The sequence below is a fragment of the Callorhinchus milii genome, unplaced genomic scaffold, assembly GCF_018977255.1.
Source record: "Callorhinchus milii isolate IMCB2004 unplaced genomic scaffold, IMCB_Cmil_1.0 Scaffold1, whole genome shotgun sequence".
Classification (NCBI taxonomy): domain Eukaryota; kingdom Metazoa; phylum Chordata; class Chondrichthyes; order Chimaeriformes; family Callorhinchidae; genus Callorhinchus; species Callorhinchus milii.
In genome coordinates this window covers 50,674,511-50,688,246 of record NW_024704742.1, presented here as the reverse complement: position 1 = coordinate 50,688,246, position 13,736 = coordinate 50,674,511, and the positions used below count along the sequence as shown (strand labels likewise).

The following is a 13,736-nucleotide window of genomic DNA, read 5'->3' as shown; positions in this document are numbered from 1 at the left end:
CACAAAACTCCGTACATTCATTACCCCAGTCCTTGCTAAACTTCATTGGCTCCCTGTCACAGAGCAGATCGATTTCAGATTCTAACTCTTGTATTAAATCCTTTCATACCCCAGCACCCCCCTATCTCTCCAACCTGCTCTCTCCCTACACTACTACCCACTGCCTCCGCTCGACTGGCTCCAGGCTTCTCCTTTTCTCCTGGTCCCTCTCCCCCACCATTGGCGGCCGTGCTTTCAACCGCTAACCCCATAGTTGTGCAACTCTCTTCCTCAATTCCTTTGCCTTGCCCCCTCTTTCCCCATTTCCAGGTCACGCTTGAAGACCTTCCTCTTCGACCGTGCCTATGTTCAGGTTCCCTCTTCCCCTGGCTTGGCATCGGGCTCCACCACTGTTAAGCCACGCCAATGTTAAACGCTCCGAGACGCCGCTCGGTGTGAAGTACGCTGTAATAAGCAAGTTATTGTCATTGTCTTATATGAACCGAATGTGAACAATCTCAACTCAGTTGGCAGTGCACATTGTCCCATGGCCACGGTCTGGGAAAGGGAAATATATCACATTGGTGTTCTTCTGAGGTTGGAACAGAGTAAATGGAGCTTTAATCTAAATCTATCTTGTGCTGGACCTCATCTGGGATAGCTTGGGGCAGGCTGTGGTCTTGGTTCATTTGTTTGAGCAAAATAATTAATAACACAAAATTTCAATTAAAAACCAAAGGATGAAAAATGTGCCCAATGTGACAATCAGAACGAGTGGGGGAGTGGGACTAATTCGATAGATCTTTCAAAGAGCCAGCACAGGCATAATGGGCTGAATGGCCTCCTTCTTTGCTGTAAGATTCTATGTTGTTTTGATATTACTGTAAATTGTCAATAATTATCAATTGGCTGCAACTGTGAACCTCTTTCTCCCATTACTTGGACCCAAAGCTGGGTCGAAAAACTTCAGGTAACTGCCGTTAGATTGCTATGTTCTGTTTACTTACTGAGACTCGGTTTAAACATTGTAACATTGTAAATATTGTTCCTAATTATAATGGGTGGAAGTGGTTTGTAAAATTTTCATTTTTTGCATTATACAAATACAATTTTATGCCAAAGCATATAATCTTCAAACATATTTGAATATGTTTTGCCTGGGATCCAGCCAAATAACTCTATTGACGCATCGATTGCCAGGAATAACACTGAAGTGTCAGCAATGGAAAGTTAAGTGGTCAAATAATAGACAGTATCTTCAAGGCAATGTCACTCAGTTTGTTTAAGGATGCACTTTAATCCCAAATAAAGTCATTCTGACAACAAAATGCTCTGTACTAATATAAAGGGTCACAGAAAAATGACTGCTATACAATACTAGCTTTAAGAGCCAGTCAGTTCTCCTATGTGAAAAGTAACATTCCAAAATCTCAATGTTTAGAGTGATAGAATGACTCCTATTTAATAGTATCCCATTTACAGCTTTCAATAAACCAAATTAAGTTATAAACCGGGAATGGAATTTGTGAAGGAAACAAATCTAATAGTTTTAAAATTGTTCCTCTCTGCCCCCTCACCTCCCCATCAACACTAGAAAAGATCTCATGGATTGATGTGAGGTTGGAAAACATATACACTATGGAAGATAGCTTATTTTCAGTTTAAAAGGAGCAAATTTTACTGCTTTTGAAAGTGTGACAAAAAGGGATGGATGGAGAGGGAAAGTATAGACAGGGAAACTCTTGGGGGAAACACATGTCATTTTATACCAAATGAGAGCTTTGGGTGAAGAAGGCCCTTTGGGCCATTTTATCTCATCCTTCCTGAATTCCAAGTTTAGTCTCTGTCCATTACTTACTGCCTTGAATTATATGAAATATTGTTTCTGGGTTTACTTTCTCCAAGCATCAATCTGTGGATTATTGATCTGTAAAAATAAAATGTGTATAAAATCTAGGCAAGTAAGTATTTTGTCCAAGACCTATTTGGAACGTGCCTGGTCAGGGTTGAATACTTCCATATTGTAAATCAATATCCACTTGATCATGTTTGTAGGTGAGAGATAAATTGCACAGGGGCTTAACAATTTAGAATTTTTACATGTGATTATTCACTCCTCTCAAGAGATCGTAGTGCTTCGGGAAAGTCAATAACTGTGCTTGTTATATGTGGGCTTTTGCAAGGAGTGTATTTGATGGGTTTCTTATTCCATAATCCCTGTGACCTAATGTGAAACATATGAACATAAGAATTGCTGGATGTTAAGAAGAACCAGATTCATCCAGTTTGCTTTCCACCATCCTGGCAGTCGCATGCACATGTCGTGACCCAAACTATATACTGTATCCCAAGATATGATTTTCTAAAATAAATCTGTTTAATTTGCTTTTGAAAGGTGCTATATAAATGCAATTTGTTGTTGTGGGCCTTTTAATGCTGCATAGTAGCTTATTCCACTTGTGAAGCAAAACTGAAAACCAGGAGAAATCCTGGATATATATTTTACATGGAGTTATTCCCTTTTATTGAGGGGAATTGGGCTTAGTGGTGTTTATTATTCACCAGGAAAGAGGTTATTATTTTGTCTTATTAAGATTACATTGATAGTGTAATGTATGGGGAGGAGAGCAAGATTCCAATCTGATCTAACCTAACCACTCCTGGATCAGAGGACATGCGTGCATTATCAGGGCTGAACCTGCAAAGTATATCCTTAATGGGTAAAATAGAAAAGACCAGAGATTTACAGACTTTGATATCCATAACAAACTAACAAGTAATGGTCTCTGTCTACATAAGATTGGCTATCTACCAGCCTTCTGGGGATAGGGAAGAATCGTTGATGTCCCAGCTGAAGTGCTTTCACCCCTACTGGTGTATGGCGATAATAGAATAAATGCTAATTTACATTTATATTGCCTTTCACATGGTAGGATGACTCAAATGTACATGAGGCAGAAAGCAAAAGAGAGGTATGGAAGAGGATAGAGAGATACAGGATTTGGAAGAGTAGAGGGTCATATAAAAGTATAAACACCGACACAGACCAGTTGGGCTAAATGGCCTGTTGCATTGCTGTGTAATTAAAAGCCGTGTGTCTATTGTCCTGTGGCACAATTGAATTATCTGGGTAATTCTAAGAAAAGTCTTAGCTAATTCAGTAACATGAATTGTTTGATGTCATGTGGTTCTAGTCTGCAAATGTACCAAGACGGATTTGACGTTGTTATTTAGGCTTGGCAATAATGCTATGCCATCTTTACTTGACTGAGTTATGTCTTCAGTGCATCTCGTCCCGTCCGCCTGTTCAGGTGGATATTAATGATCCCATAGCACTACTCAAAAAGAGAAGGGAGTTTCTCCCAGTTTCCCACCCACAAACACCTCAGATATAATTGTTAATTTACTTCTTGGCTATTTGTGGGACGTTTCTGTGTACAAATACACTGTCGCTACACTTTACAATAAGTCTGCTTTCAGACATCTGAACGACATGCTGAGGTGCTATATCAAGTGGAAGAATTATTATTATGCATGTCTCTAGTCAGGGGAGGCCCTGACCTCCCTTTGTTGCACAATTTGAATGGATTGCAGAGCACAGCTAGATGAAAACAGAATTTTAAATACCATTTGCTAACATGAGACGATTGATGTGGGTGGGCAGGGCGGCTCGGGAATAATGAACACATTTGTTCTTGCAGACATCTCAGTGCCAGCAAACATAGACTCAAAGGTACCAGCAACAATAGAACTCCTTGACCTACCCATTGTATCAAATTGGGTCACTAAATTCAGCAGTAATCTCTTTGGGAAATGTTTTGCAGCTTTGGGACACTTTTTACAGTGTATGTAGATTCAATGGTTTGGCTGGAGTGCACACTGGAACAGATGGTACTTGGTCTGTGGAAGGCATGGACTTCACGGCTGGCAAATACAACTCACCTAACATGCAAGATCATCAGACTGATTGTCAAGTATTGGATTATGAATCTTCAAATACAATATACTCTGCAAGCTGCTCCTGTTGTTGTTGCCGCCCAAAAAATATAGTCAATTCACTTTACAGTATATTCTTTGAAGCGCTTTGAGACGTCTTGAAAACGTGATAAAGCGCTATCTCAAATGCAAGGGTTATTAGTAATAATAGCTGGGAATCGAACCCATGTCTCCCACTTGCGAGGCAAGTTCTCTAACCACTGAGCTACAGAATTCCTTGCAGGGCAAAATGTTGGGCAAGTTTCCTTACTCCACACGCCTCTGTTTACCTAGCAGTAAGTAGGAACTCAGTTGTTAGTCGATTGGCGGATCACTTTTCCGGGGGTAATAATCCCTTAAAAAAAAATTCACTTTTATTATTATGTGTATATTTGAGTGTGTGTGTGTTTGTATGTTTTCAAAACTAGATCCTGTCAGAATTTTAAATACCATAACATTTCCAAGTTAACTTTCACAAGATCCCCATGTTCTTTCTGTAAGTTCCATGTTCCAGAAACATTTTATCAGTCTTCATTTGGAAGCCAGTTTTCTTAATTTCTTTTCAAAAACAGCACTACGGAAAATTTGCTTCCAAATTAAGAAAGCTTAAGACATTTCCAAAAGGTGCACAATCCTGCAAGGTGCACAATCCTGCAAGGTGCACAATCCTGCAATGGCCTATTCCTGCTCCCATCTGTACAATAACAGGAATGAAATAAGTTGATTACAATTCCAAATCTAATATAAAAATGTGCTTTTTAGACATTAAAGACGCTACAATGTTCACATATTGTCTGATTTATTTAGAACAGTAATTCTACCCTGCATGTCCTTCTGTGAGGCTGCAAAGAAAGGCTGTGAGCCCTTACTGCTGGAGGTGAACGCTGAATGGCCAGAGATTCTCAACTGCTCCTGGTTTGTCAATGACACAGAAATGGAAAACACCAGCGGGATATGCTTTTCGCCTGAAAAAGGCAAAGCGAAAATATGTAAGTTAAGTGTTTATTGCCTGATTACTTTGTTTCCTGGGTTTGGAGTTAAGGGACTAAGGTGAGATCACCTGCTCTGTGATTTCTGTAGGTGTTGTCTCCAGGCCTAATAATCCCCTGGATAAAATTAGTCACTCACTTCACGATTGTTTATAGGACATCGCTGTGTGTAAATTGGCTGCTACATTTTGCTATAAAATATACAGTCACTGAAGTTAACAAGAAATCCTGTGAAGTGCTCTGAGATGTCTTGACAACATGATAAACCACTATATCAAATTCAAGGAGAAGTGCGTTAGTGGTCACTCAGTCAGAGGATATTCTAAATGCCCTGTACAGGGAAAGCTGAAGGCACGGCTGCTGATGGTGGAGGGGTTGAGGGATGTGTAGAACGCCGTAGTCAGCTGAGTGAAGGGGATGGGTAGAAGAACACAGTGTAATCAGGTAGAGAGGTAGGAGGTGCTCGGGCATGAAGTGATTTGAAGTGAGTGTGAAGATCTCAATGTGAGGACGAGGATCTTGATGCTCTCGGGGATGGGGAGTCAGTGGAGCTGAGTGAGGATGGGGGTGATGAACTTGTGGAGCCTAGTGCTGGAGAGGATACAAGCTGCTTTTTTTACCGATTAACTTTTACTGAAAAAACATGTTTATCTGAGAAAATTGTTAAAAAAAATGACTTTAATGATCTTTAAAAATACAGTATGTTGGAGTACAGTGCTTCTAGAAGCTTTTGTGCAGCTTAATCTCACTGAGAAGATTTTAATTTGGATTCCATATTAAACATCCTCCAAGCCTCCTCCTCCGAGCAGAAAGTTAATGAATAATCTCCCACTGAGGGATTTAAGAGAACATGTTAATTTTTATGAAATGTGAAGAATGTCTTTGGAGATTGGGATCCATTCGAAAGACTCCGGCCCAGGAATGAAGTGCCTACTGTTTGCAATTAAACAATATGTCAGGCTTTTCATTATTCAGCTGGTGAGGATAATCATCTTAGTCACAATCACAGCATGTAGTCAGCCAATTATGTTACTCTGGCCTCAATTGTTAAAAGGAAGGAAATAAGTAGTCTCCCTAAGGGTGAACTGTCTGATCAGGTGAAAATGGAGATGTAGACATGTCCTCAACACTACATACCAAATGACTAAGCGGTAAATGGACATACCGGGGAAACTACTATCTACACTTCCCAATGTTTTAAGGCGACTCATTTCCAAAACCTATTTTGAATCTTCATTTAAAACAAGACAAATGTTTCTTTTTGGCTGTTGCACAATGAGCAAACAAGTGGAAACGGCTGCATACACAACAAGTTGCTCCAAAAAACCTAAACTGGAGTGGATGACAGTGGCTTTCATTGAATTACAATTGTGCAATAGTTTAGAGAAAAAATACAAAATGCTTGAAATCTTTTTTTCGTGTTTACACACATTTTTTTATCAAGATGATAGATAGCCCTTTGAGATTGTTGCTCTCTTTGTAGGCTATTCTCGTTTGCTCTGTTTCTATCTTTAATTTAAAACCTTGGGTGAAAATGCTGTATGTACTGTGATAATTATCATCGATTCGTTGAGCTCTAAATAGTGAATATTTATGAACACAGGCACCCTACTTTGTATTAAAAAAGTCCCTTGAATTCTGTGAGATGGAGTTCCAGAGTTCCAGGATGGTGTTCACAACATTAAAAAAGTGAATAACAGTGCAATTTCCTTTTCATAGTCACTGTGTACAAGTAAGTCCCCACACTGATACGTTCTTATAGCTTGGTAATGCCACAAAATAAGTTCAGAGCAAGTAAATAAAAAAGTATTTTTATGGTGAAAATTTGTGATCAATGTTATGGTAGCTGTAGCCTTGATACTTTTCAAAAAACCAGCTGGGGTTAAATAGGCGCCTGATAGCAAGGTGTACGGTGAGTGTACATGTTTAATAGCTGCAAATCAGGGAAGCTTGTTTGTAGCACATAGTTTTAAGAGCTTCAGCATGATTCAACAATCTTCCTACTAAGTATTCCACTCAGATGTCCTCCTCTTTGCAGCTGCCTATTTCCTCATTAATTACTAAGTTTAAAAGGGAGCTACAGTAATGGTGCAAGTTATTAGCGATTGAAAAATAATTATTGCGGTGAAATTTGGGATATTTCATAATAGGTTTGATGTTATATCACATTGAATCTGTTACAAAACAGCACACTATCAGTCACAAATCACTTACTGGTTTCAAATCTAAAGATTCTGCATCTTTGAGATAACAGTTCATACAATGATATCGAATTTTACAGCACAGAAGAAGCCTATTTGGCTTAGTGTAGTCTGTGTAGTCTTATTTTTCTGCCGATTTCCACATGCCTTTTTTAGATTTTTCTGCTTCAGTTTACCAATAAACTGGAAAATGTCAAGCTGACTTGTAAATTATTTTAATTTGAAGAAACTGAAAAGAATAGTGCAGTTTGATGACATTTAACGAACATTCTATTTCCAAAATGTATGGAACATTGTTTTGCTGAAGAGGTAAAGGCCAGTCACATAAAGACAAAGTACATAGTGACTTTCAAACTATGTAGGAGTGCTTGATAACAATTACTTGTGAAACACTGAGATATTTCAACATGATAAGTTATAAAATGCAGGAGCAAGTGGTTTTTTTTCCTTGGGAGTATCTTGTATCTTGTCCAGGCAAGATGTTAGTGTATCTTGTCAGCGCCTTGGGACGTCCTCCCGACGTGAAAGGCGCTCAATAAATGGAATCTTGTTGTTGTTGTATGGACGGTGACCCCATGGGAAGATATGAACTCTTTAGTGATAGGCGGGACAACAACAACAACAACAAGATTCCATTTATAAAGCGCCTTTCACGTCAGGAGGACGTCCCAAGGCGCTGCACAGTTGGGTCATGACCCGAGCAGGGGGAAAATGGTCAGGGTGAGGGGAGGGGAGGGAGCGAGGAGGGGGGAAATGGTCAGGGTGAGGGGAGGGATGGGAGGGAGCGAGAAGGGGGAAGAGAGTCGAGAGGGGAGCTGAAGGCACGGTCAAAGAGAAAAACAGAACACTCAGCTGTTCAATCTGCTCTTTTCTTGGAACATTGCACCATTGGTGTATAAAACACATTTGTAATGAAGTGGAATCTTGAAGTACGCAGATATATTTATTCTATTTAATTCACTTGAATGAATAACTACCAGGTTTCATTTTCCATTGGGTTTTTTTGAGACGGGATATTGGAATCATAGAAATTACAGCACAGAAAGAGATCATTTAGGCCAGCTTCCACAATGGAGCTATATAATCTAATCCAAATTCTCTGCTCCTTCTCTGTACTTCTTTGCATTTTTCTCTTCTAAAGCACACAAAAAGCATGGTAGAAAACAAGCCTATTCTATTGTCAATTTACCCAACAGGACATATTGAATCAAGAAAAATATATTTGGTTGGTTGACCAAAAAGGTTAACCACCACTGGTTTAAAACATTGAGTCATACAGTATCTTCCTGTGCTGAAATTTCTACCCTAATTTACACCCTATGACAAACCACAGGATTTGGGTCATATGTTAGGGCACCATCAAATGCAAGGATTATTATTATTATTATTTTGCCCCCAAAAAACAGTCAATTCACTTTACAGTATATTCTGTGAAGCGTTTTCAGACATATCAACCACGTGATAAGGTGCTATATCAAATGCAAGAATTGTTATTATTATTAAGACAACAGAACAAGAGGACGTAAGCTTAAGGTGTAAAGGGCAATTTTAGGACAGACACCAGGAAGTAGGATAATTAATGACTCAAACAAGTTGCCAGGAAAGGTGGTTGTGTCAAGAATGCTGGGCTCATTTAAAAACAGTTTGATTTTGTAATAGAAAGATGGTAGGATGAGTGTTCTGGAAAAATTAGACCAGATGTGATCTTGTAATAAATAAATAATAATAATTGTAATACAATACAGTAAAGAATATACATCCCTACTTTTCACCTCTGGTCTGGACAGCTCGGACTTTATAATCCGCATGAGACCTTTGGCACCCTGGTGATCTTTAAAGAAGATATAATACAATACAAAATTACATTTGTATAGCACCTTTCACGTCGATATGATGTGAAAGATGGAAAAGAGAGACAAAGAGACAGTAGGAAATGCAAAAGTGATTCATTCTCAGCTTCAGTGAATGATTTCATTTAACCTTAATAGGGAGAACAGAACTCTTGTGGTTGTCACACCCATCTGCTCCAGCTCAGAGAAGCCCTCATAGACTAACTGACCTTCCAGTATTTCCGTTTCCTCCTCCCTCACCTAGGGAAAGAACATGACCTCTGCTCCTGTCTCTCCACAGTGGCAGAGTTGAACTCACGTGGGTGGCATCTGATCACATATCAGTACTTTACCATCTCTAGCATATCACGGCTAAAACAGGCACTCTGAACATTCCTACCCCATTTATGTGTGCTATATTCTAGGAGTGTTGCGAATCTATCCACTTTGTGTGTGCTATAATAATAATCCTTGTATTTGAAATAGTGCCTTTTTACGTCGAGGTGTCTCAAATTGCTTCACAGAATATACTGTAAAGTGAAATGACTGTATATTTTGTGGGCGGAACGAGGCAGCCAATTGCACACAGCAGTGTCCCACAAACAGTCATGGACTGAGTGATTTTATATTAGAAGGGATTATTACCCTGGAAAAACTAATCTGCAAATTGACTGAACCTATCTGGTTCAGTCGTTGATTTCTAAACCAGCATTTGTTGAAAGTGATCAGTGATGATGGATTTCACTGTTCAATCGGCTTCCCTCCCCAATACCAGCAGTATCACATTGAATTCAACATACAATAGTGTTATTCCAAGGATCATGGCAGACTAGTGGTAATCTCTAGCAGACTCCTGAATTGTTAGTCCATTTATAACAAAACCCAAATCAAGTTAGTGTGCCAAGAAATGAATGTGTCTGCTCTTTTAATAAAACACTCCTTTGGGATCTCTTATCATCGTGGAACAAGAAACACATTAATTTCTTTATTCCTGTTGGTCCCAGAGAGCATGTAGAAGGAGGATGTAGAGCTGGGATCCTGTAGTTTAAGCATACCTGCTGGTTCAGCTTCCTGAAGCCTTATGTTTTGGGGCTGCTAAAGAAATCAAAAGCTGTTCCTGTAATTGTAGGAACAAAGGTAACTATATTTCACATAGACCAATTTCCTCTTGGTTTCTACTGTGTTTTATTAAAACATTTATTGCCATTATAAGTGTGTGAAAATGTTATTTCCTCCTCCTCCTCCGCGAGCACTTCCATCTTTAGTATTACAGATACAATTGGACCTAGGCTTTCATACTGTAGTATGAAATTACACCAGTGTATTACCACACTATAGCCTCATCTGTTATCTGCAAACTAAAGACGCAATTAATAGAGCAAATGCAACATCAATAACAAATTGCATTTATATAACGCCTTTCATGTCGGGAGGATGTCCCAAGGCACTGGACAGTGAAGGGTTTGCAGTTTGTGAATATCACAAATAAGATTCCATTGTGAATGTATAGATTTCTGTAAATACACATGGAAAATGTAAGTAACCTTCTCAGTCTTAATATTATAATAGCAGCCTTAAGGGAATGTTTGGAGCTTCTTTTCCGTGAATATTTCTCTCCGACTAATACTCCATTTCCACAGTAATTGTGATTTTGCAGCTCTTCGCATATCCCGTGATCCTTCCAATCTTGCAAATGTGTAGCTAACGTGAAGAAATGCCTTCTTGGTTTGGGTCTCATATTGCTAGCTATGGAAAACATTTAGCACTCTGCTTCCATAAAGTAATCTCGCTCAGAAACAGAAATGGATTTTTTTCTTTGGTCAACTGGGTGTCTGACACATGCGCAAGTTCATCACCGCACTTAAGAGTATCCAAATCAAACTAAGAGTTCCACAGATGTATTGCCATCTATGAAACCTAGCTACCCATCCTGAATCTCATCAGTATTGGTACTCATTTGAGATGACAATCAAATGTACACCAGTGATACAGTTAAAATGGATTTGAACCTATTATTGTCCATTTGTGTTGTCTTTGTGTGCCAGGAACCATGTACGCTGCATGAACACTTAGTTTGTATATTTCCATTCAGACTGAGTCACAAAATAATCTTTAAGGTAATGGTTGAAATGTCTCATTTCCATGTAAGCTTGCTGCCCCATTATGTAGTTAAGCCACAGTGTTAGGTGAACTCTAAAGTTAAATGGCGAGGAAAGAAATGTGAACATCTGATAGCCTAGAATATACATTGTGGAGCTGGAAAATGTATCTTCCAGGGTAACAGATGGTGGCTATGTGGGTAATTAAGCTAATGTGCCACGTGGCACTTGCATTCTCCATGACAACAGCCAAAGCAGAAATGTAACATTCTGGTTACCACACACCAGTGAGATTGTCATGATTGAGTGGATGTTTTTGCGTTAATGGGAATCATAAGAAAACATTATGTCTCTGTACTGAAGTGAGGTCTTTCGTAATCTGGTTTTGTTTACAACCGAATGCAGCGCCTTGGGACTTCTTCCCAACGTGAAAAGCACTATATAAATGCAATTTGTTGCTGTTAATTAAAGCAGGTTATCGAGAACTTGCTAATCAGAGATATGTATTGTGTATCTGGGTTTCATGCGACGTTAGAAATCTTAAAAATATCAATTGAAACGTACGGCAGAGAATTTTTTGTATTTTTTATTTTGTTTTGTTCAACTCTCTAATGTCCTTTAAAACTTTTATCCAGGCTCTGGCTAATTTCCTCTCTCTCAACAACATTATCCGTCTCTGCTCCTCACCATCAAAGCAGCTGAAACTTCTGCCCACTTGCAGACTTGAACTCTCCAATGCCCTGTTGTGGAGTCCTGTAGCTCAGTGGTTATAGCACTCACCTTGCAAGCGAGAGACCTGGTTCGATTCCTGGCAGGCTGAAACGTTGCGCAAGATTCCTTACTCCACACACCTCTATTTAGCTAGTAGTAAGTAGGAACCTGGTTGTTGGTCGATTGGCGGATCGCTTTTCCGGGGGTAATAATCCCTTCAAAAAACATAAATAAATGGATGGATGGCTGGCTGGCTGGTTGGCTGGGTGGGTGGGTGGGTGGATAGATGGATGTGGTCACCTAATCCACGACTGTTTGTGGGTCACTGCTGTGTGCTATTTGCTGCTGCAAAATATACAATCAATTCACTTTACAGTATATTCTGTGAAGCGCTTTGAGATGTCTCGAGGACCTGATAGGGCGCTATATCAAATGCATGCATTATTATTATATTATTTCTGGACGTGGTAGCTTCACTATCCACAAGCTCCAGATCAACCAGAACTCTGCAGCCGGCACCTTTCCCACAATAGGCTCCGCGGCCCTACCCTTGTCCCGGCTCCACTGGCTCCCTATTCCCCAATGAATCAATTTTAACATCTTCCTCGTTGCCTTTAGGTGCGTCCACTGCCTTACCCAATCCTACCTTGGTGATCTCTTGCAACACTTCTCCCTCATCTGTTTCCACTGCTCTGCCAACTCTGGCCAGCTTAAATATCAGTGCTGAAGCTTTGATTATGTGTTTTTCTTTTTTTGCATCTATATGTGGAGGTCTTGAGAATTTCTTGTGTGGAAGCGGCTTCTGTATCGAGAGGAAACTGATGTGCAACGGCTACAATGATTGTGACGACTGGAGCGATGAGGCACACTGCAGTATGTCACTATTGTTTCTTTTCCTTCATTGACTCTAGAGAATCATTGCACTATTTCCATAGACTCATTGATAAGTAATGTAATGGGAAAATGAAACCATTGTGTATACCGCTTTGGTGGCATATATATTGGACACTTATAGCTGATTTTGAGTAATTATGATATTAATTAATTCTTGACTTCGCTCAGTTTTCCTTTCCTCCTACAAAAGGCTTCTAAAACTTAAGCTTGGGATTGCCTAGGGTTAATTTACCTTGTCTCTTCTCCTGCTTCGTGCAAACTTGCCCCCAGGATGCCCCCATGCTCTATGGACCATGGTTTTTTACCCAAATGTTTCAATATATTCAAAACAATGTCCTGCGAGTTTTTAAATCTTGTGCTCGTTTTGCTATGTGTCGGCTGATGTCTACTACGTCATGTTAACTTTATCAAGAAAAAAGCAATCAACAAGTGCTCTGTTGGAGGATCAGAACGGCAATGACTCTGGGTAGGTACTGAGCTAACTGAGACCACATCATTGTACTCCCTGCCTGAAGGTGGCTCATTGGGGAGCAGTGAAAGAAGTGAAAAGGACTGAATAATGTACCTTATTTTAATGAGGTTGTAAGATATTAAAAAAATGCGAAACCAGAGGTATTGCCCACTGGCTCAAATGTGAATTGCTTAGTGCAGTAGTTGAGTTTGCAGACATTTTGAACTTCATGTAAATTGTCAATAGATCTAAAGCTTTTGGTGTTCTTTGTCCACAGCTTGTGGTGAAAGCCAGTTTCAGTGTGGCACTGGAAAATGCATACTCTACAATAACACATGTGATGGCTATGATGACTGTGGGGACCTCAGCGATGAAATGGGCTGTGGTAAGTACCACTCTATGTACCATCTTTCCCTGTCTAACAACCAAAGCCCGTGCTTAATATATATTTGCAAATCAACATTTTATTTCATTACATTTTTGTAGATGTTCAGTGCTGTTTTACTGGAACATAAATCAGAACATGTGAAGATGGGAATCACATTCATGCTCGCTCGGTTGATATGTGGGGAAGTATTGAGTGGAGTTTCTCTGGGTCCTCACCTGTT

At 39.6% G+C, this 13,736-nt stretch overlaps 1 protein-coding gene across 3 annotated transcripts in view; it reads left to right on the top strand.

The window, feature by feature from the left end:
- corin (corin, serine peptidase) overlaps positions 1 to 13,736 on the top strand; it is a 76,673-nt gene that overhangs the window by 32,100 nt on the left and 30,837 nt on the right. For all 3 annotated transcript variants that reach the window (XM_007892710.2, XM_007892712.2, XM_007892711.2), the window contains exons 5-7: positions 4,762 to 4,943; positions 12,555 to 12,656; positions 13,406 to 13,513. In XM_007892710.2, the coding sequence (XP_007890901.1) occupies positions 4,762 to 4,943; positions 12,555 to 12,656; positions 13,406 to 13,513 (392 nt within the window). The remainder of the gene's footprint in view (positions 1 to 4,761; positions 4,944 to 12,554; positions 12,657 to 13,405; positions 13,514 to 13,736) is intronic.